The following is a 24,866-nucleotide window of genomic DNA, read 5'->3' on the forward strand; positions in this document are numbered from 1 at the left end:
CCTAAACCCCCCGCAATTACTCCTAAACGCAGAGGGAAACTTTGGAGTTGCACACCTGAGCCCGCGGGGAGAGTCTCTCCCCGCCATTGGCGGGGAGACCCAGCCTGGTGCTCGGGGCGCCCGGAGGGTCCCAGAGAGAGACACGGAGGGCACGGAGGTCTCCCAGCTGCCGTTGCCCGCCCCGTGGGACTAGGGATTGCCGGAGATCTCGGAGAGGACCGGGGCTGGGGGAACTTTCAAAGGCCGGTTCTGCGACCCGGAGGGGAAGCGCCGGAGCTCCGCCCGGGCAGCAGACAAAACTCTCTGTCTGCCCTTAGCAGAGGGGCCACGCTGAGCATTCACGGCTCCGGGAGAGGCCCGGAGAGAATCCCAGAGGGCGGGGCGACCCCCTAGCTGCCGTTGCCCGCCCCGTGAGGCTAGGGATTGCCGGAGATCTCGGAGAGGACTGGGGCTGGAGAGAGTTCCAGAGACCCAGCTTAGTAGCCTAGGGGGAAACCCTACAGGCTCACAGCAGCCTTAGGGAAAGCCTCTGCACAGCACCAGTAGAAGGCACCCAGCCGCCAGCCACAAGGCTGGAAGACCCCAGGGCAAAAGCAGCATAGCTAGGTGTACTAACCACAGACTGTAGAAGATGCCAATAGCTCTCCTGCGACCCATAGAGGACAAGTGAGATTTGGTGGGTGCCGACAGCAACGGAGCGACAAATATAAGTGATCCCACCCCTGGCCGCTGGAAAAACCCATAACACCGTTGCAGACCCCAAGGAGAGAGCACATCTAGGCGGGCTGCAACAGTAGGCACCTGCAGCCTGAAGCCCCCCTGTGACGGCCCCCACGGCAGAGGAGGGAATCCAAAGGGCCACTGTGGCTACGAAGAGGGGCCCAGGCCCAGTTAGCAACTACGGACAGGGTTCCTGGTTGGTGAAGTATAAACAGCTGCTCCCCCCACCGCAGCAGCTGAAACAAGTGAAAGGAGCAACTAAACTCTATCTCCATGCGGAGGCACAAATCAACAACATCAAGCAATATGAAAAAATACATTAAATCTCCAGAACAGAAAGAAAGTAACAAATACACAGAAAACAATCCCAAAGAAAATGAGATATATAACCTAAATGATGATGACTTCAAAACAGCCATCATTAAGATTCTCAATGAGTTAAGAGAGAATTCTGACCGACAACTCAACGAGTTCAGGAGGTATGTCACAAAAGAGTTTGATACGATAAAGAAGAACCAAACAGAAATATTGGAAATGAAGAACACAATAGAGGAGATTAAGAAAAATCTAGATGCTCTGAACAGTAGGGCCGATAATATGGAGGAAAGAATTAGCAATTTGGAAGATGGCAATATAGAATTGTTGCAGGCAGAGGAGGAGAGAGAAGCAAGACTTAAAAGAAATGAAGAAACTCTCCGAGAATTATCAGACACAATTAGGAGATGCAACGTAAGGATTATAGGTATACCAGAGGGAGAAGAGAAGGAGAAAGGGGCAGAAAACCTATTCAAAGAAATAATGGCTGAGAACTTCCCAAATCTGGTGAGGGAGATGGATCTTCAGGTGACAGAAGCCAATAGATCTCCAAACTTTATCAATGCAAGAAGACCAACTCCACGGCATATAGTAGTGAAGCTAGCAAAAGTCAACGACAAGGAGAAAATATTAAGGACAGCCAGACAAAAGAAACTAACCTACAAAGGAACCCCCATCAGGCTATCAGCAGATTTCTCAGCAGAAACTTTACAGGCTAGAAGAGAGTGGAATGATATATTCAAAAATCTGAAGGACAAAAATCTACAGCCGAGAATTCTCTACCCAGCGAAAATATCCTTCAAATACGATGGAGAAATAAAAACTTTCCCAGATAAACAAAAATTAAGGGAGTTCATTGCCACAAAACCTCCTCTTCAGGAAATCCTCAGGAAAACCCTCATTCCTGAAAAATCCAAAAAAGGAAAGGGGCTACAAAACCAAGAGCAGAGGAGATAAGTAGAAGGACAACAACAGAGAGTAGCAGCTCTACATCAGAACAGATTAAACCATGGGACGAGAAACAAAGGAAACTGAAGAAAACCGGAAAACAAGACACAAAATGGTAGTGGTAGGCCCCCACGTCTCAATAATCACTCTAAATGTAAATGGATTGAACTCCCCAATCAAAAGACACAGAGTGGCAGGATGGATCAAAGAACAAGATCCAACAATATGCTGCCTCCAGGAAACACACCTCAGCCCCAAAGACAAACACAGACTCAGAGTGAAGGGATGGAGAACAATACTCCAAGCTAATAATGAACAAAAGAAAGCAGGTGTCGCTATACTAATATCAGACAAGGTAGATTTCAAAGCAAAACAGATAAAGAAAGATAAAGAGGGACAGTATATAATGATAAAAGGGACTCTCCACCAAGAAGACATAACACTTATAAATATATACGCACCCAACACAGGAGAACCAAAATTTGTAAAGCAACTCTTAATAGAACTAAAAGAAGACATCAACAACAATACAATAATAGTAGGGGACCTCAACACACCATTAACACCAATGGACAGAACATCCAGACAGAAAATCAACAAGGAAATAATAGAATTAAATGAAAAATTAGACCAGATGGACTTAATAGATATATATAGAACACTTCATCCAAAAACAGCAGGTTACACATTCTTCTCAAGTGCACATGGAACATTCTCAAGGATTGACCATATTTTGGGAACCAAAGCAAACATCAATAAATACAAGAGAGTTGAAATAATATCAAGCATCTTTTCTGATCATAACGCTATTAAACTAGAAATCAACTACAAGAAAAAAGCAGAGAAAGGTGCAAAAATGTGGAGACTAAACAACACGCTTCTCAACAAACAATGGATCATTGAAGAAATTAAAGAAGAAATCAAATATTATCTGGAGACAAATGAAAATGAGAACACGACATACCAAATCATTTGGGATGCAGCAAAAGCAGTCCTAAGAGGGAAATTCATTGCAATACAGGCTCACCTCACTAAACAAGAAAAAGCTCACGTAAGCAACCTCAAACGACACCTAACGGAACTAGAAAAAGAAGAACAAACAAAGCCCAGAGTCAGTAGAAGGAGGGAAATAATAAAAATAAGAGCAGAAATAAACGATATTGAAACAAAAAAGACAATAGAAAGGATCAACGAAACAAAGAGTTGGTTCTTCGAAAGAATTAACAAAATTGACAAACCCCTAGCCAGACTCACCAAGAAAAGAAGAGAGAAAGCGCAAATTAATAAAATCAGGAATGACAGAGGAGAAATCACAACAGATACCAATGAAATACAAGAGATCATAAGAGAATACTATGAAAAACTATATGCCAACAAATTGAACAACCTGGAAGAAATGGACAAATTCCTAGACTCCTACAATCTCCCCAAACTGAATCAGGAAGAAATGGAGAATCTGAATAGACCAATCACAAGTAAGGAAATAGAAACGGTAATCAAAAACCTCCCCAAAAACAAGAGTCCAGGACCAGAAGGCTTCTCTGGAGAATTCTACCAAACATTCAAAGAAGACTTAATACCTATTCTCCTCAAACTGTTCCAGAAAATTGAGAAAGATGGAGAACTCCCTAACACATTCTATGAAGCCAACATCACTCTGATCCCCAAACCTGACAAGGACAACACAAAGAAGGAGAACTACAGGCCGATATCACTGATGAACATAGATGCAAAAATCCTCAACAAAATTTTGGCAAACCGATTACAGCAATACATCAAAAAGATTATACACCATGATCAAGTGGGATTTATACCAGGGACACAGGGATGGTTCAACATCCGCAAGTCAATCAACGTGATACACTACATCAACAAAATGAAAAACAAAAACCACATGATCATCTCAATAGATGCAGAGAAAGCATTCGACAAGATCCAACACCCATTTATGATAAAAACCCTCAGTAAAATGGGTATAGAAGGAAAGTACCTCAACATAATAAAGGCCATATATGATAGACCCACAGCCAACATCATACTCAATGGACAAAAGCTGAAAGCCATCCCTCTGAGGACAGGAACAAGACAAGGGTGCCCACTTTCACCACTCCTATTCAACATAGTACTGGAGGTGCTGGCCAGAGCAATTCGGCAGGAAAAAGAAATAAAAGGAATCCAAATAGGTAACGAAGAAGTAAAACTCTCGTTGTTTGCAGACGACATGATCCTATACATAGAAAACCCCAAAGAATCCACAGAAAAACTATTAGAAATAATCAACAACTACAGCAAAGTAGCAGGGTATAAAATTAACGTGCATAAATCAGTAGCATTTCTATACACTAACAATAAACTAACAGAAAAAGAACTCAAGAACTCTATCCCATTCACAATCGCAACGAAAAGAATAAAATACCTTGGGATAAACTTAACCAAGGAAGTGAAGGATCTATACAATGAAAACTACAAGACTTTCTTGAAAGAAATAGGCGATGACATAAAGAGATGGAAAAACATTCCTTGCACATGGATTGGAAGAATAAACATAGTTAAAATGTCCATACTACCTAAAGCAATATACAGATTCAATGCTATCCCAATCAGAATCCCAAGAACATTCTTCACAGAAATTGAACAAACAATCCTAAAATTCATATGGGGGAACAAAAGACCGCGAAGTGCTAAAGCAATCCTGAGCAAGAAAAACAAAGCCGGCGGAATCACAATCCCCGATTTCAAAACATACTACAAAGCTACAGTGATCAAAACAGCATGGTACTGGTACAAAAACAGGTCCACAGATCAATGGAACAGAATTGAAAGCCCAGAGATAAAACCACACATCTATGGACAGCTAATCTTCGACAAAGGAGCAGAGGGCCTACAATGGAGAAAAGAAAGTCTCTTCAACAAATGGTGCTGGGAAAACTGGACAGCCACATGCAAAAGATTGAAAATTGACCATTCTTTTTCACCACACACCAAAATAAACTCAAAATGGATCAAAGACCTAAATATTAGGCCTGAGACAATAAGTCTTTTGGAAGAGAATATAGGCAGTACACTCTTTGACATCAGTTTCAAAAGAATCTTTTCGGACACTGTAACTCCTCAGTTGAGGGAAACAATAGAAAGAATAAACAAATGGGACTTCATCAGACTAAAGAGCTTCTTCAAGGCAAGGGAAAACAGGATTGAAACAAAAAAACAGCTCACTAATTGGGAAAAAATATTTACAAGCCACTTATCCGACAAAGGGTTAATCTCCATAATATACAAAGAACTCACACTGCTTAACAACAAAAAAACAAACCACCCGATCAAAAAATGGGCAGAGGACATGAACAGACATTTCTCAAAAGAAGATATGAATATGGCCAATAGACACATGAAAAGATGTTCATCATCGCTAATCATCAGGGAAATGCAAATCAAAACTACACTAAGATATCACCTTACCCCCGTTAGATTGGCAAAAACATCCAAAACCAAGAACGACAAATGTTGGAGAGGTTGTGGAGAAAGAGGAACCCTCATACACTGTTGGTGGGAATGCAAACTGGTACAGCCACTATGGAAAACAGTATGGAGATTTCTCAAAAAGTTAAAAATAGAAATACCCTATGACCCAGCCATCCCATTACTGGGTATCTATCCTAAGAACCTGATATCAGATATCTCAAGAGTCCGTTGCACCCCTATGTTCATCGCAGCATTATTTACAATAGCCAAGACGTGGAACCAGCCTACATGCCCAGAAACTGATGATTGGATAAGGAAGATGTGGTATATATACACAATGGAATACTACTCAGCCAAAAAAAAAGACGAAATTGGCCCATTCACAACAACGTGGATGGACCTCGAGGGCATTATGTTAAGCGAAATAAGTCAGTCAGAGAAAGACGAACTCTATATGACTCCACTCATAGGTGGAAATTAGTATAATGAGAAGGAGATCTGATCGGTGGTTACCAGGGAAAAGGGGGGGTGGGGGGAGGGTACGGAAGGGGAAGTGGTGTACCCACAACATGACTAACAAAAATGTACAACTGAAATCTCACAAGGTTGTAATCTATCATAACATTAATAAAAAAAAAAAATAAAAAAAAATTATGGAGAAGTCACAGATACACAGATTTTAAAACGAATACCTGCTTAACTTGTTTTTCTAAACTTGCTGGAATAGGAAGGGAGTGGGGGCATTTTTTAAAACCACAAATTGCGTATTGTTTTCTCCAAAATAACAGATTTAAGAGAGAAAACCAGTGTTAAAATCATTCATCAGGATCATTCATAAAACTGTAAGTGATCACAGCTGTTGAAAAGCCATTCCAGAAAGCTCCGAGTTTGGCCACAATGAAAGAGCTGAGAACAACTATACAAGCTGGACAAAACACACAGCTCAGTACTTGAAAGCACCGAGTGCAGCACACAGGAAGGATTCAAACAGCCGCAGCCCCCGAGAGAGAAGCAGCCCAGGAACTGAGCTCCAGGGGCACCTGCAGTTTTTCTGAGGGCATTTCCCAAATCATCTTCAAATAGGGAAACTTCAACAGAAAACTGTAATCTACCAAAAAGACTCAAATAAAACCCAGGCAGGATGAATACAAATAAAACCACGTCTAAGCACATCATAGACAAGACGCTGAAAATGGAATCAAAGAGAAAATCAGCCAGAGAAGAAAAGACATGTTAACTTTCTAGGTGCAAGAATCAGACCGAGGGTGACAGGAACGTCAGCACGGGTTAATTCTAACACTCAAATACAATGACTGTTCTTTCAGAAACAGAAAGAGCCCCTGCCGTCCCACGATAACCTCTCCCACCAATCTGCTACCTAAAAGCTCTCAAACAGCCCTGAATGCTGCAAAGCTGCTCACCGAGTCCGCAGACCGCTGTAAACCTAACACAAGGGGAGGCCGGCCTGCACTGACACTGACGCTGACCCTGGAGGCGGCAGGGGCGAGGCCGGCTCGGGGCGTTCAGATGACCCACGCGTGCCAGCGGGTCAGCACCAGGGAGCTGGTGAGAAAACTCCCAATGAAGCAGCCCAATGGCCAAGAATGGGATGAATTTACTGTGAAAAGTGCCATCACTTCTGCAAGAGAAGAGAAAACCATCGAACATGACGGAAAATACTTGGAGTTCATCTCCTCTTCCTTTCAACAGGTGAAGTTTCGAGACCGACTAAACTCCAACTTTTTGTTGGTTCTGCTACTGAGCCCTCTCTCAGCCTCGACATTCTCGGTTATAAAATGAGACCGGCAGGTAATGCTTTCCCCAGAGGGTACTGCGTGATTAAATGGCCTGTATGTGAAGATATGCAGCCTGGCATCAGCACTAAGAGCCAAAAAGAATAACTGCTTTAATCTTGCATCCTGTACTGACGCAACCAGAAGCAGACAGAGGAAGATTTACTGCTTTAATTTCACAACCACATGAACCACTGGCACGCCCACACATCATGGAGGGAGTCACAACTCCACCCTCCAAAGATGCAATATCACACTCTAAAGCGGACGAGATGCACTCACAGCGCCTTAAGAACGTTCCAGAATGTCCCCAGCTCAGGAACCGTGCCCACTGCTCTGGTGGTTCGGCTGCACCTCCCTCCCAAGAATGATGCCTTCAAAAACCTGGCTTTCTTAACAACACGTGTCTGGGGTCGTTTGCGGAGCAACTTAAAACTCTATATAGAAAATTTTCACAACTACAGAAGGCACAGGGTGTTACCAATTAACCCATAATTAGGATAAAAACAGGACTGGCATGTAGTTCTAAGCTGCAGGAAAAAGCTCTCAGGGGTCTTGAGTACCTTTAAAAACTTGTCTTTTCAACTGAGATGCAATTTGCTCTGTTATCAATTTTAAAATTGACTTTTTAATAGAATTTTCAAACAACCAAATGTTATAATTAGATAAGTGAAGATGGAAAACAAAATTTTAATACAGAAATGGTTTTCAAAATAGTAAGCAGGCCTCAGTTGCTCTGAGAGACTCTCGCAATCTGACGGCAAGCGGCACATCTGGGCTCCAAAAAATGGAGATCTGGTTCCTCTGACGCTTCGCTGTTCTCTACACAGTTTTACCCTGATTTTCAGTAATTAAGTTGATTGCAGGACTTTTAAAATTAGTGCTGATGAACAGCTAAAGCTCTTTATAACTATGCAATTTGGTTTCTTTCTCAATTTTTACATCAGAGCTTGTCAAATGGGCGCAACTCCTGACGGCATCTCTCCCGTCTTTGATGGCTCTCCACTGTGTGAAGAAGGGTCCACCGTCTGGGCACCTTGTCCCAGCCCCTCCATAATCCAGCCCCAGCCTGCCCTCTGCAGCTCAGGCAGACACGCTGAACTCATCTTCCATTTTTCTGCCTCTGTGTCACAATGTTCCTTCTACTTCAAATGAACTTACCTTCAACTCTACCTATTAAAACCCAATTCAGCTTTAACTTTTAACCCCACAACAAACCTACCCATGGCACTCCAATCACGTTGAGATTCCCTCCTCTGCTCCCACAGTACCTAAGTTATCCCCTTTCTGTTAACTTCTGGAGTCCCCTTTGTGATTCCTTAGGTTTAAAAACGGCAGAGGAAAAACATTTCTGACAACTTTTCCTCTTGAAAAGTTACCCCCAAACTACAGGGAGTATAAACTGGAAACAGAATGACCTATGAGAGACACAGGACCAAAGCAGATGGAGAGAGGGTACTGAGTAACAAAGAAGAGCCTCGTGTGGGGAGGGGTTGGGGGGTCAGGTGTTGAGAAGCAGACCGATCTCTCCCTGGACACAGAAGACCCAAGGCTGGAGGCTCTGGACGCTCTGGGAGGGGTGGGAACAGGGTACAAAAACAAACAGGAAGATTGTTTCAAATCAGGTCATAACCAGAGCCACCCACCAACAGCATCAACAGATTATTTTCTGGAGAAACCACTCAAGAAATACAACAGACAGATAGGAATGTGTGGGGGCTTCCCGTGAAAAAGATGGCAGTCCTACCCCTCTTCAGTGAAACCACAAAGCAAGAAGCCCATCTGTGAACACAGTGTATCTGCTCAAAGCGCTGGTGCTCACTCTTAATTACGAGCACGAAGCCAAGACTCACCAGCCACTCGACAAAATCTTGACTGTTGAATTTACCCAAGTTCTAGTTTTAGATGTATCTTATTAGAAGGGTTAAGAAAACAGAAAACCTCCCCAAAAGTAGAACAAAAAGGCAAAGAGAGAGAGACACAGGAGAAGAATATTAAAGGATCAACCAGGGGGCCCAAGATCTGCTGAGTGAAGTTTCAGAAGAAAGAAAACAGTAAATTACTGAAGAAATAACATGGAGAACACAGACCCGAGCAACGTGTGCATCAGGTTCATGTGCCAAGCTCAAAGAGTGAGAGAAGACCACAAGGAGGCACATTAGCATGAAATCCTGAAGTACGAGATTTAGAGAAAACCCCAAAGGTTTCAGAGGGGAAAAAAAATCACATATAAAAGACGGAGATTAATAAAAAAACAAATCGCAACAGATTTCTCTTCAGCTACACTGGAAGCCGGAAGCAATGGAACAATGCCTTCAAAATTCTAAATAAAAAGTATTTTCATTATGGAATTCTATACATAGTAGTCTACAAATTGAGTAGAAAGGATACAGATATTTAAAATTTCAAGTAATCACCTCCCATGCATCTTTTCTGGGGAAGTGTTATGGACTGAATGTTTGTGGTCCCCTAAAATTCATGTGTTGGATCCCTAACCCCAAATATGATGGTATTTGGAGGTGGGGCCTTTGGGAGGTGATTAGGTTTAGATGAGGTCATGAGAGTGGGACCCCCACAGTAGGATTAGTGTTCTTCTAAGAAGAGGAAAACACCGGAGCTCACTGGCTCCCTGCTGTGAGGACACGGTGGGAGGAGGGCAGCCGTCTGCAAGCCAGGAAGCGGGCCCTCACTGGGGAACTGAATTGGTGGGCACGTTGATCTTGGACTTCCAGCCTCCAGAACTGTGAGAAATAAATTCCTGTTATTTATGCACCCAGTCTGTAGTGTTTTGTTATAGCAGCCGAGTGGGCTAGGACAGGAAGCTGGCGGGGAATGTGCCCCACCAAAAAGGAGGGCACAAATCAAAGCAGAAAAGGTGTAGAAAAACAGAAGCTCCAATGAAGGAGAGGGTGGAGGTAGTTTCTGGGATAACCAAATGAAGACCCAGGTGACAGTGACGAGCAGGTTAGAGTGACGTGTCAGGGTCGAGCAGGAAGATGGAGAACCCAGCGGCAGTGGCTCTAAGGGTAGCTAAAAACCTATCCAACAAGGCTGACTGAAAATTCTATCAAGAAGTTAGAAGGTGTGAAAAGACTTAGATGGTCAAAGAAAATAAAACAGAAGAATTCTAAACTCCAGGAATAACACTGAACTGTAGAAACAAGGAAATGTATCCGCAGTGTCCACTGGGCTCACCAGTGACTGACAATGACACAGTCAAAACAACGAAGGCAGGCCAGGAAGGTCTTAACTGTAAACTGAGAAAGTTACACTGGGAAGACGAGGGGACGGCGGAAGCAATACAAGGAGCAAAAACAGCCATCGACCGAACTAGGAGGTAAAAAATGCATAAAATTAATGAACTGAGGTAAGATGGCAGTATATCTAGATTTAACAGCTGACCTGGTTGTTTCTGAGGAGTATGACAAGGGCATAACGAACAGGGACAAGAGGTTTCTATTGTAAGCTTTTCTGTACCACTTGACATTCAAAACTACTCATGTGTCTGTCTTTGGTCAATAGTCCGTGGAGCTGGTGTGTCCCCTCCCCAGCGTAAGCCTGTCTGCTCATCTGCACATCTGCCACTTCTTAGCACAGCGTTTCGCCTCCAGTTTTATTCTTTTCTGGAATACTGATATGCTATCATTTCCTTTGTTCTGGATACCATCTACTTATTAATTGGTCCTAAGAATAATTTAGCTTGTTGAGTAATCTTTCTAGATATTGATTATTATTGGCCACCCCTCCTGGTTTCAAGTCATCTGTGTAAATTAGATGATGCCAGCAACAAAATCAATATTCGAGTCATTGTTCCAATTGTTGGTGAGCTTAGAGTAAAAGAATCCTATGGCATCCCACCAGTTTCTTGGCTTAGGTTCCCTAGAAAGCAGAGCCTGGCTTGCGCATTGTTTCTGTGGGAATGTGACCCCTGGAGGAGTGGAGGACAGGAGTGAAACAGGTGAGCAGGTGAGCCAGCATGTGGATGGGTGACTGAGATGACCACAAGTAGGGGCAGACTGACTTGACTCCACCAGGATCTCCTGAGGACCATCCACCCTGAGGGTGCAAGGTGGAGGCGTTTATCCACCAGCTTCCGTCCTCTGTTGGTTAAGGAGGCTGAAGTATGCCACGGTGGTCCGAGGCGAGGTGCCCCCTGACTGCAACTGCAGGAGGCGAGTGTGGCTGGAGTAACAGGTGGCAGGAGAAGATTTTAAAACAGCCACAACAGGTATCCAATACAACTAGAAACCTTGCTCCAGACTGAGATTTAATCAATATCCTTTTAAGGTCCATAACGAGCCATTAATTCACTCGCTGAGCTGCCAAACTCTACTTCTGTATCTTATCCATCAGGATATCACACAAGGCTCTGTCAAGGGTCTGGCTGAAACCCCGATATGCCTGTCATGGAATTACCACATCTATGGAAAGTCCAAAAAGGAAATCAGCTTCATCTTCTGTGACTTTTTTTGGGCCAATTTATGATAGGCTCCTAGAGATTACTGCTTCTTTTATTTTCATTAATAATTCATTCAAACATCTTACCTGAGAGTGACACCACATTCCACACCCAGTTTTTTGAGGAATTTACATCTTTCCTTTCCTCTCTAGCCTGGGTCATCAGACTAATATCCACAATTCCTCCAACATCACTAACAGTTTGGTGGTCTGCTTTCTGCATCCCCTCATTACCCTCGAGTGGGATTCACCTGGATCAGAAGGCACAGTGGCTCAGCCCACAGGCACCCTCCCATAATCTTGATAGCTATCTTGGGCTGTAATGTCCTCTAATCACCACTTATTCTACCTTTTCAACATTTTGAAATCACTTTCCCGTGATAATGAATAAGTACAAACGGAGCCACAGAGACCCACCCGCTCATGATCGGACCGAAGCTCGGGTCTTGAGCAAAAGGCCTGGCCCTTCTCTTTTCCTTCTAAGACAGGCAAGCACCACGCTGCCTCTACCTGCGGATCTTCATCCAACCCCCAGCTGAGACGACCCTGGGCAGCCTTCCTACTCATGCCCTTCTTCGAGCTTATTTTCAGTTCTATGCTCTTCACTCTATATTTTCTTCCTGTTCTTCCAAAAACTCGTGCTTGGTGAACAGCCACTTATTTGGATACTTGCCTGTTTCCTCTTCTTGCCATTATTAAAAATCACATTGACTGGAATAATTTGAGCAACAAAATAAAGTAGTAATGGATTATAAGCCACTGGAATAAATATATTGACAAATCTATACTGATATAGATGATTAAATAAATAAATAATTGGGGGGAAGAGACGAATGTCCCTTGCAGAGGAATCCTAGTTAACTTATAGAGCCACTCTGCCCTCGAGGAGGTGGAGCCTAACTGCCACCCCCTAAGTGTGGGCTGTGCAAGTGACTTCCTTCTAAAGAGGACAGTACAGAACGAGGGAAAAAGAGTAATTCTCCAGTGGAGAAACTGACAGACACGACCTCAGCCAGGTGATCGAGATTAAGGCCAACAGCGATGAGTCATGTGACAGTACGCACCCATGACATGGTGTGATGAGAACAGCACTTTACCTCTGTGCTCTTCCTTCCAAAGCCTTCCAGAATCCGAGCCTGACTGTGAGAAGAACATGAGACAAATTCCAATAGGGGGCATCCTACAAAATCCCTGCCCAGTATTCCTCAAAACGGTCAAGGTCACCAAAAGCAAGGAGAATGAGAAACGTGACAGCCAAGAGGAGCCTAAGGAGATGTGACGACTATATGTAACAGAATAACCCAGCTGGGGTCCTCAAACAGAAAAAGGACATTAGGTAAAAAGCACGGAACTTCAGGTAATAATTCTGTATCAATGCTGGTTTGTTCACTGTGACAAATGTACACCCTACTGATGTAAGTTGGCAAAAATGGACGAAACCGGGTGTGGGCTATGTGGGAACTCTCTGTACTACCTTCACAACTTTTCTATAAATCTGAAACTACTCTAAGACAAAGAGTTTATTGAAAATAGTTATCATTTGTAGGGTGTTGCTAAAAGAATCCTACTGCCATGGTGGGAAGACCTACATGATTCTTAATGCTTCCCCCAAACTCACTCCCGGGAAGTGATGATTCCATTGTGAAACTTTATTTATTTCTGAGCCTCTCTCAACTCCTGAGGTGTCACCACCTAGAGTCTGAAGACATTAAGTCACACCCGCCTTTCTCTGAACTACTGGGCTTCTCTGGAGGGAACGGGGTGTGCCCCCCTCCTCTGCTGCGCCAGGTGCTAAGTCACTGTCTCTCAGCTCCAAATTCTCCCTTCTAACTCTGCTTTGTGATGCTGGGAGCTGTGGACCACATTCCGGCTCTGCCACTGGCTCTACGGCAGCCTCTGGCAGAAAGGAGGCCGGCAGGGGCCTGCAAAGCTAGCCTGCGAAGGAGTTGCTTCTACCTGTTTGCTACCTGGATTAGCTCTCAAGGGTGGCCATAACAAAGTACCACAAACAGGGAGCATAAACACCAGAAATTTATCAGAAGCCTGAAGTCTGAGCTGGAGGTGTTGGCAGGGTTGTTTCCTCTCCTGTGTGCTAAAATCTGTCCAGCCTCTCACCTGGCTGCTGGTGGTTTCTGGCAATCTGTGCAATTCCTCAGCTTGCAGAAGCATCAAATTGCTCTCTGCCTTCATCCTCACTTGGTTTTCTCCCTCTGTGCAGGATTCTGTGCCCCTATTTCCCCTTTCTAGGACACCAGTCATACTGGATTAGGACCCACACATCTTTTTTTTTTCATTATTATTAACTGAACACCATACTTTATTCAGATTTGCTCAGTTTTCCCCTGATGTCCTTTTTCTGTACCAGGAGCCCATGTTACATTTAGCCATGATGTCTCTTTAGGGTCCTCTTGGTTGTACAGTTTCTCAGACTTTCCTTGTTTTTTAATGACCCTGACAGCTGTGAGGAGGATGGGTGAGGCATACTGTAGGTTGTCCCTCTGTTGGGATTTGTCTCATGTTTTTTCATGACTAAACTGGGGCTGTGTGTTTTGGGGAGGAAGCCCACAGAGGTAAGCAGCTGTTCTCGTCACGCCATATCAAGGGTTGACGCTGACCTTGCTCACCTCGCTGAGGCAGGGTTTGTCAGGTTTGTCAGGTTTCTCTGCTGTGAGCTGCTCTTCTCTCTTCCCCCTTTCTATGTGGTACTCTATGGAAGGCAGTCACTGTGCAGCCCACACGCAGGCATGAGGAGTCAGGCTCCACCTCCTAAGGGTAGAGTATCTGCATGGATCATTTGGATTCTTCTGCATGGGACATTAGTCTGTTCTCCCTCACTTTTATTCAGTCACTCCTTTGTATCAGCATGGACTCAGGGTATTTTATACTTTGGGTTGTAATCCAGCACTACTTTATTTATTTTGTTGCCAAGCAACTCTTCGTCACTGTAGCTTCTCTTTACTACCTTTCAGACCAGACTTGGACAAGCGGCACAGGCGGGGTGTAAAAGGTCTCATTATACCAAGTTGCCAGCCTTGTTTTCCTTTCTAGAATGAAGGGAAGAAAGCAAGATTCTCCCAACTCACGGTGGGGGGTGTGGGCTGAAGACCCCAGTTTGACCGCCAGCCTCGCCTGCCTCCGCCTCAGCCTTCACCAAGCAGCTGGGAGTCGGGGGCCTCTGGTGGGCTTGGTACGGCCCTGGGGAAGGCTTTAATCTCCCTTTTCCCAAAGAGAAGCTGCTCCCATGGATCCCAGGCTTGAGGCTGAAGTGAGCAAGTGCTTTAAGAACTCCACGTTCAGCTGGCTGCCGGTTGCAGCAGGGCCCGTTCTGGAAGACTTTGTGTCCCAAGCCCAGGAGCAAGAAGGGGCTACTGCACCAGCACCCTGGTGCCTTCACACGCCCATCTGCTCTTCCCACCTGAGCAGACCAGCACTTCTTTCTCTTCCACCCCCAGCTAACTCCCCAGCTCTGCCTATGCAGCTTAGACCCGGGCTGGAGTTCACTTACGCCGTGTGGTCTTCCTGCACCTAACCCACCCCGTGCCCCTGGCCTGCAGTGCCCTTCCCCACTCAACCCCCTCGAGCCCTAGTCTCTACTGCTCACAGTCCTGACTGATGTCCTGGTTTCTTGTGGTGGGCTTCATCACCCCATGGGCTGAGCTCCTTGTGGGCTCATGAGGACCCACACTTCTTAATTAATTATATCTGCAACGACTATTTCCAAAGAAGGTCATATTCTGTGGTACTGAGGGTTAGGAACTCAACGCAGGAACTTTGGTGGGGGGGGAGGGGGAGGGGACACAGTTCAGACCACAGCAGTCCCTGTGGGCTTCACCCTAGCACTGATGCTCCACTGGGCACCCGTTTCCTTCCAGTCCGTCATTTTCCTGATATGTGCAGAACGAGCCTCACCCACGCCCTCGCTCTTACCCAGAGACAGCCCCAGCTCGAAGGCATCCTCTTCAGAAGGCACCAGAGGCCCCTGTGGCCTCCATGATACCTCCCAGCAGGGGTTTTCACACCTTAGAGGACATCAGAATCTCTAGAAGGACTTAACTTGGTAAGACATGAAGCAGCGAGCCTCACCCCTACTTTCTGATTCAGTGGGTCCGAGATGGCCTGAGAATCTGCATTTCCCATAATGCAGATGATGTGGAATGCTGCTGGTCTGGGAGCCACACTTTGAGAATACCACCTTAGAGGTCGTATTTACCCTTTCCGTTATCTAGTTAACTGATATCCAACTAACATCACTTATGTTAATTTTCTGTTCCATGGCTAGTGTGGCTTCTGTGTCCTGACTGGCCCCTGACCGATACAGAAAGTGGCACCAGACGGGGTTCTGGGAATAGAGGGTTTGGGACTGGGTTCACGTCCTTGTCCTGAACACAGTGCTGAGCTCTTGGTCAGTGGGAAAGCAGATCCCGGTGGCCCTGGGCAGGCAGTAGCATCAAGAGGGAACGAGTCACTGTGACTGTGGTGTCACCACCACCCCTGTCCCCAGGGGTGCCGGGATCCAGGTGGCTGCTGCTCTGGCCATTATGGCAGCAAGAGGACCACAGGACTTGGTGCGGGCGTCGTCCTGCAAGCACGCTGGGCTTGTACAGAGCAGAAACAACAAGCTCAGGTCACGGTCTCTGGTCACAGCTGGAGAACCCGAGAGGCTCTAGGGCAGCCCTAAAAAGCCCTTTATCTTGTAGCTACAGGGCTGATATTTCCAAAATCAGACACAAAATGTAATTCTGACGGATGCAGAACTTCACCATCACTGAATTCACAGCCTCACAACGTCTCTGACATCAAAACTGGGACCTTAATTAGGAAGGAGTGTGACCCTAGGACCCAGCACAGGGACATCAGTTGGACTAGACAAAGCTGAGATTCCTGAGTCCTGGAGTTACTTGAGCCTCCCTCGGCAGTACAAACAGCTGGCTCTGCAGTGTCAGAATCACCTTTCTTCCCCTGGAAGCCGAGTAACAAGCTTTCCTGGGCAGATGCTCTACACCAGCATCATTCTCCAGACAACCACAGCTGCTCTGCTGCCACTGGACCTGTGACTGCGGACTCCAGTATGCTCCAGAGGGGAACGGCTTATGCATGGGAAGAATGGTAAGGTTTTGCTGTTTCACACCTGCAGAAATCTGGGAAGTAAGCGTGAGAACAGCTTCTAATAATGTTGGACCAAGAAGGTGGACTTTAACAGCAGATCTGGCAGAATTTATTGATATAGGGGGGCTTACCAGAAAAGTGGATTTAATGTTTAGTGTATGTAGCTGGAAGAGGCTATAAAGCTCTCTGGGTTGACTGCCTGAAATACAGGGCATTGCTGAGTCCGTGTTTAACGAGGTTGAGATGCCAGAACTTCTGTGGCATAATGAAGAGTGAATCCACAGGCTCAGGGCAGATTCATCACGTGGGGCCCCAGAGATACTCCCCGAAAGGGCCCAGAGGTCACGCCCCCACCCAGCCATTGAGAACTGTACGAGGAGGGGGAACCCCTCCACCCTTGAAAAGCTCCATGCTGGCTGTGCACTGCAGGCCAGACACCAGGGCAATAGATGGCGCCCAGGACGGTTCACTGAGTCCAGTGGACGTCGGGCCCTGTGGTGGCCAGGCAGGTGCTGGTGCTGACCTGCCTGAGTTAGGGTGAGCACGTGTGCGGTGATGAGCATGCTGTGACCCACGGGTGGTGTGGCGGTGGCTAGCTGATTACAGGGTCCCTAGGAATGACACAGATGCAATGCCTTCTGAAAGGCTTACACTTGACCTATATAATAAGAAAAACTCTAAATCTAGGGGCCAAAACCCTGACTCAAGTCATCAGATGGAGTTGAGTCCTCTCAGCCAGTGTCCAGACCCCGGCTGGCTCACAGACCCAGGCCCCCCCTCAGAGGGAGGCCAGGTCCCTGAGGAAGCGGTCTCCAGCTCTACCCCTGCACACACTGTTACTCCCCCACTTACCAGAACGGCCATGCACTGGGAGGAGCAAATGCAGGCTCTTCAGGGTTACTAGACCTTCGCTCTGAAAGGATGCCAATACTAGAACTCAAAATGCCATGTGGTCACTAGTGAAATGGGGGACTTATGGTCTTCAGGTGACAGGTGGAGTCCTGGCCTAAGGTGAACCAGCAGGGGCTCAGGAGCTCTGCAGACCACGCTGTGGTTACTTCCTCAGTTCCTGAATGTGTAACTGAAAATGATATCCCGACGACTGGCAGGACCCCTACGCTGGCTCTCAGACCCACGGGGGAGGGGCACTGTGGTAAGAAGGACCAAGAAGGAAGCCTCTGGAACTTCCTCTTGCTGCCAGGCTAGCCAATCAGATGCAGGCGATCATCCTGGGGGAAGTGCAGAGATGAGGAGAGGCAGAGGAGGTTTACACCACGTCCCAGGTAAGCCGCCTGTCTGGCATGTGACTGCGTGTCCTGGAATTACTGTAAACACTATCACGCGGTGACTCTCAGTGCAGCGGTTGTTCCAGATGTGGATCTTGGGGGACCTGCTGCTGCTGCCCGGACACATCCCTTCTCTCCCCACCACTTTACAAGGACCGTGAGCAGCCGTGTGCTTGGACCGGCACAGCACCAATGTGCCTCAAGGCTACCTTGCCCTCTTGCTCTCTGACTTAACGCCTTAATTACCTGCAAATGGTTGACTTTGGTCCCCAGACCAGTTATGACTCTGATACTTTGTACCCTCAGAATAACTAGGTCTTAATACGTATTGTTCTGCAACTTGCTTTTTTAACTTAAAAAATAAATATATTCTTGACAAACATTTTTTTCATTCTTCTTAAATGCTCCATGGTATTCTACTGCACGCCTCTACAGAAGCGCTCTAAGTAGTCTCTTAGTGGGGACACTCAGGTTGTTTCCGGTACGCTGCCACCCCTGTACTGCCTTCCCTGCTCGCCTTCTTTGCTCTGGAGACGTATCAACGACTACTACCGTCTGTGTCTAGAAGACACTCCCTTCACCCCTTTCACCCGCATCTTCAGCTTTGCTGTAACCAGCGCCAAAAGATCCCCCGCTCCCGCTTAGCTCCCTCAAAGCCGAGAGCCTCTGGGGATTTGTGGCTTCCAGGAGAGGATGCACGCACAGCTCCCATCAATTAGGGAAATGACATTTACAGGATTAGGGACCTCTGACAACCCATAAAGCGTCACATTTTCCATGTATTACTCACTTTGGCTGGACTCTAAATTCAGAAGACAGTCTATTTCACAGCAAGGGAAATGCTGAGGAAGTGAGAGCCGACACAGGTTGTACCTCCTGTCGCTTTGCTGTTGGTGGAAAACGAATGGCCAGGAGGTCTGGTGCTTGGAAAAGGAAGCCTCCGGCGGGGTGGGAGCACGGGCTGCTCTGGTAGTTCTTTATTGGGGGAATTGAGAACTTCTATTTGTTTTGCTACTGAAATCTGCAGTTACAGTGGCAGAATGTATTTCCTAGAAGTGACTGTCTGCCGCTTTCCCTTCTGTAAGACTACGGGATGCTTCCCTGTCCTCAGTGTCAGAGAACAAGAGAATCTTAAGTTTTTAGAAGGGATCTTGAAGGCTACCTGGTCCGAAGTGAACTTAGCAAAGTCACAGGATATCTGGTCAGTTCGCTAAAATCAGTTGTACTTCTATATGCTAACAAAAAACAAGTGGAAAATGAAATTAAGAACAAAACCATTTTTACATTTCTGAGAACCCTGTGCAGCAGGCACTGAATGCAGCAAAGTGGCCCCAAGAGCCCAGGCGCCTCTGAAGGAGAGCCGCAGGGGCAGTGCTGGGAGCCCCAGAGTGCGCTGGGGCGGGGCGGGGCGGGTCCCAGAGCGCCGGCAGAGCTGGCCCAGCCTGGGCAAGTCTGAAAGGGACTGGGACGGACTCGAAAGGGCACCTGACCCCCCGAGTTCCACTGAGGAGCCAGCGGGGGCGCCCTCCACGGATCTCTGCCCAAGACCCCCCCTCTGCCCATCCAGGTCCCCCAGGCCCGGCGGGCTCTCCCAGGACTGCACTCGAATGAAGCCCGACTGCCCAGGAATCCCAGGCTCCACGGCTACTGCTGGGACCACACCTTAACACCATCCCACTTGGCAAAGATGTATATATAAATACAGACGCTAAATGCATACGTGTAGATACGTGTATACACACATTTTATTATCTAAGTTGGATGTAATTTGATCGTTACATTAAGGTATTATTTAGGACTTTTCATTTATGATTATAAGTCACATTGGTATAAAATGAGCTGCAGTAAGCTCAATCTTAGTACCAAAATGATCAGGTTCAAATTTTCTGCTAAAAAGAGACCAATTAAGTTCTCTCTCAAGAGCTTACCCACGCTAGTAATTTTTTCTTTTTACCCAGTCTTATTTCAAATTTCTTTATATATATTCTACTAAACAACTAAGAAAAAAGATCAGGATCTCCCAAAGGAGCCGCTACAGTCTAACAGTTAACGACTAAGGCTCCATCACCCATGGTATAGACCTGTGCTCAAGTTCCGGACCCCGTCGCTCCCCAGTTCTGTGGATTCAGCTCTTAAATTCGACAACGTGTGGATTAGGCTTTGCGATTTAAGTTCTTTCACTCTAGAATTTGAGTTTCCTTATTTATAGAAAAAGGACATAACAGTACATTCCTTAAAAGGCTGCCACAAAGACTGAAAATTCAGATGAAACCTCAGCACAGTGCCCGACAGGCACAAAGGACTCAACAATGTCTGCTGGTGTTGCTGGATTCACACTACCTTATAAAAGCAGCCATCCAAACAGTACACCAAAGACTCAGGAAAACTGGGCACACTTACTTGTAATGTAGTATCAAAGACAACGAGCTTTGAACTGGTTGGAACGATGTCGTAACACTTGTGCGACCTCATGAATCGCATGTAAACGCCACTTTCTGAGTCTTCTGCTAAAAAGGAAAGAAAAAAGGCAAGTATCAGTAATAATAAAGAACTTCCTTAATTAGATGAAGAGTATGTATGAAAAACCTACTGCTAAGAGACTCAATGGAATACAAGAAATGTTTTCCCTGTGGGAACAAGAAGGTAAGGCTGTTTACTCGTGCTAATCCTATTCAACGCTGTACTGGAAGTCCTTGATGCAATGAGGCAAGAAAAAAAGGCAGGCACACAGATCGAAAAGGAAAAAGCAAAAATGTCTTTACTTGAAGACTATATAATTTTCTACCTAGAAAATAGAAAAGAATCTACAAAAATGTTTCCAGATCTAAGAAAAGAAAATGAGGTTATTAGCAAGGTCATAGAATGCAGAGTTAATAAAAAATGAAAAACATGCCACTGAATTTCTATATACTAGCAATGAACAATTGGAAATTAAAGAAATTTTTAAAGGTGCCATTCACATACATCTGAAACGAAGATATGGATCTACACAAGGAGACAGCACTGAAAAACGTCACTACACGGACACACAAACAAAACGCGTGTTTTATAATTTAAATCTCTGTAAAAGTTAATTGACAACTGAGAAAAGGAATGACAATGCATTGTGGAGCTTCTAGCATATTTATATATAAACTGCACGACACCACCATCCAACTAATGACGCAGAAACCTAGGTGTCAACCTTGTCATATGGTCTCCTTCACCCTACCAATTTATCTCGATGCACTGTAGAGTTCATACCCCAATCCATCCACTTCTCTCCACCTCCATGGCCACCACCCCAGATCCGATAAACGCCCTAACTTCCTGACAGGTCTCTCTGCTTCCAATCTCCCTGTCTTCAGCCAAGGTCCACACTGCACCCAGAATGGTTTTGCCAGGTGCAGATCTAATCATGACACCCCCGGTTTGAACACACTTCAATCGCTTCTAATTCCTTTAGAAAAAGGACAAAATCCTGGACGTAGCCTACAAGAGCCTATCCTGAAAGGTCTGGCCCCCACTCACCTCCCCAATTATGTGCCCCCACCCCAGTATTTCCTCCAGCCACCAAGTCTTAATCCTCCTGAATGCTACGCTCCCTTCCACAGGGCCTTCAACTACTGTTTCCTCTGCCTGGAGTACTTTTTCCATCTCTTCTTGGCCCACTTAACTCCTCCACTAGACCTCAGCTCAAGGACATGAGAAGTTGTGGAACCAAACTTTGAACCCAGATGCCTCTTGATTGCAAAGCTGTGCTTTTAGCTGGGACAATAGCCCTTCTGTCCGTGCCTGCAGTGACTAACTCCTGTCTTCTGGCTCAGCTCAAGGCATACACCTCCAAGAGACTTCTCTGACAGCTCCACTCAGCCCACACTCATCTGTACACTTGGAGAAGATTTAGACTACCTGGCAAACGTCTGAGAAGAAATAATTACTTTATTGTATATACTCATTAGCAAAGTAAGCGTTAAACAGCATAATACCAAGTTCCTTGACTGTGGAGAGGAGCCCTTGTCAGTCTCTGTTTCCTCTGTGGCAAACACTCAGTATACGCTGATGAGTTTGCCAATTTCTTGATAAACCATGCGAGCCACTCCCAAATTTGTTTTCAATTCTGACCTCTCTTCAGGGTACTATAATTCATAATTCCATCATTCCTGTCAACTTCTGGACAGTTCCCTTCTCAAATATCTCCTGTCTGCTTGTGGAATAAAGTCGGACCCCGTCGTCTGGCATTCGTGAGCCCCGCGGCCTGGCCTCTCTGTGACCCTAGGTTCTCACAGCCTGTTCTCATGTCCAGGCAGCTCCCTGCTGAGTCCCTGACTGCCTCTAACCTCACAGCCTTGCAGCGGTTCATTCTGCTTTAATTTAAACATCCTTCTCTATTTTTTCTTGTCCAATTTCAACCCAACCTCAAATGCCATCTTACCACAAAAAAAGTGAACATTTGAGTGCTCGCTGTGGAGCAGACATTTTTGTATTGTAATACGAGGTATTACAATAAATTACCTCATTTAAATTATGTAACAGCCTTGAGGGGTATGCCTTAATTTCTTCACTTTACATATGAGCAAACGGAAGCTAGGAGAAGCCAAGTAAGGACAAGTTAGGAGGTGCCCAAGGCGGGATTTAAATCAGAGGCCAAGACCCCCACACTTCTCCTCAGGAAACTCTGCCGCTTCATTTGCTCATGAACACACGGGTCCCACAGACACCTGTGGAGTGCTACTGTCTGCCAGGCACTGTCCCCGGTGTGAGACACACAGGTGAACATGAGAGACCCAGTCTCTGCCCCCCAGGCTCACACATGGCGGAGAATGAGGGCACCTGGACGTGTACAACTCGACAGGAGTAGTGGATCACATATGATCACAGATGTGGGCGACAGCCCGGAGAAAGGGAAGGAAGGAAGTTTAAAATGACTTCTTCCTCTGATTACAGACAGCATCCTGCCTCTCGTTCTCATCAGCCATCACTTCATATCTCATTCATCGTGATTTGTGTAGCTCTAATATTCTTTCCCTTCTTGGATGACAATTTCTTTAAAGGATCAGGATCTTACCCATCTACTATATTAATAATTCAGTCAATAACTATTCATTGCATATGGTCTTAGTGTGGGTTCTCCCAAAGCTGACCCTGAGGCCTGCAGAAGTGAGACGGGGGAAGAAAAAGTCAAAAAAGATCGTCAATAAGGAGGTTACAGCTTTGTGTAATGAGAGCTGAGGCTGCCAAGGACATAAAACTCATTGTAAGGACCACTCCTGCCCTCTCTGGTTAGGGGTGACCCTGGGGCATGACTTCTGGTGTTTCTGCCCTGCACTCACAGCGCAGAGATGCTGACATCAGAGAACCTGGATGCAGGCGAGGCAAAGACAGCATCAGCTACCAACAGCTTCCCTGTGCCAGAGGCTGGGAGTTTCTGCAGGGGCAACGAATGTGCCGCTGCCTCACAGATACTAGAACCAGTGCAGAGAGACGTCACTGTCATCACACCACCATGAGTGCCGCCACAGGACAAGAATCAGCCTACGAATGAATGTCAGTGTCAGGCACTGAATGGATGGCTGAAATTTAAGTTAGTGTGATTCCATTTTTCTCGAAACATTTATCTGTCGGAAAATACGAGTCTTACATAGGAAAGAACTGAACACAGAAAGATCTTATAATAGCTGCCTAGAAAGTTCGGATCCATTTCTGCATCACTGCTCCCACGTGGCCAAGGATGATGTCTGCCATGCTGGTAAATGTCTCGTTTCCTTGTATGTCTGTCTGATGTTTTTCTCACGATTAGACAGGGGTTATGGGTTTTGAGGAGGATCCATAAAATAAAAACTTGACCAAACAAAGCAAAATGTTAAATATGTAAAACAAGTTATAATAAAATGTATTTTGATTTGTTATAAGGATAGATTATTATTGCTGTAATAAAACAACATTAATAGCGAAAGTTATTATTAAAAGTTACCATTTTAAGTTAGGAAAATAAAGTAAAATATTATAGAATGCCACTGCTTTTCCACATTTAGTATAAACTTCCTGATTACCGATGGCACTATTTGCATTATTTACATCATGATGAAGACTCGAATGGCACCTGAAGGAGGAAATGTATTGAAATAGAAAATAAGAGTAATTTGGAGTTAAATGAAAAAAAAACAAACATATTCAACAATATCAGGTTGTTTGGAATGCATTATTAAAATTCCTGCAAAGGCAAAAAGTTCAAACTCTCATTATTCAAAAGGTAATTGGAGTTAAGATATTATCACAATGTTCCATCCTTGCTTCTGTTATTTTCTATGTCACTGGCAGCAGCATAATTACAGAGTACTTCCTGGCACTTGGGGTAGTGGTCCACGAAAGGAATGTGTCTGCAGGATGATGTTAAACCTCACTAGCCTTCCCATCTTCCGCTGACCTGACATCACTGTCGGAGGGAGCTGCTGAAGAGCACTACCAGGAAAAAGTGTGTCAGAGGGTTTAATTTGCGAAGGCTAACAAAACAATCCGAAAAACACGACGTCTATGTTTAAATGCATACAATTAAGCCCAGTGACCAGAAAAGCGTGGAAGTACGCGTTTCTCTTTCTGAAAGTAGGCTGACCACATGCCACCCTCGACGAGTCCTCACCACTGCACAACACAGCCCCATCCCTCAGGGCCTGCAGCTATCTCACCCCAACCCGCCACCCCCCCCAGGAATCCGACACTCAGGACAGCATTGATACTTCCTTTCCAAAGGAGGTTTTGAACTTTGGGAACGTGCTCCCTGTTTCCGCCTTTGCTCTGT

At 45.6% G+C, this 24,866-nt stretch overlaps 1 protein-coding gene across 6 annotated transcripts in view; it reads right to left on the minus strand.

Annotated features, from left to right (window-relative positions):
• The window catches only part of PRKAG2 (protein kinase AMP-activated non-catalytic subunit gamma 2), a 286,173-nt gene that overhangs the window by 33,699 nt on the left and 227,608 nt on the right, over window positions 1-24,866 (minus strand). For 4 of the 6 annotated variants that reach the window (XM_046669514.1, XM_046669517.1, XM_046669513.1 and 1 more), the window contains one exon: window positions 20,489-20,595. In XM_046669514.1, the coding sequence (XP_046525470.1) occupies window positions 20,489-20,595 (107 nt within the window). The remainder of the gene's footprint in view (window positions 1-20,488; window positions 20,596-24,866) is intronic. The other 2 variants (XM_046669518.1, XM_046669515.1) reach the window with 1 other exon arrangement.

This window comes from Equus quagga, chromosome 8 (genome assembly GCF_021613505.1).
Source record: "Equus quagga isolate Etosha38 chromosome 8, UCLA_HA_Equagga_1.0, whole genome shotgun sequence".
NCBI lineage: Eukaryota > Metazoa > Chordata > Mammalia > Perissodactyla > Equidae > Equus > Equus quagga.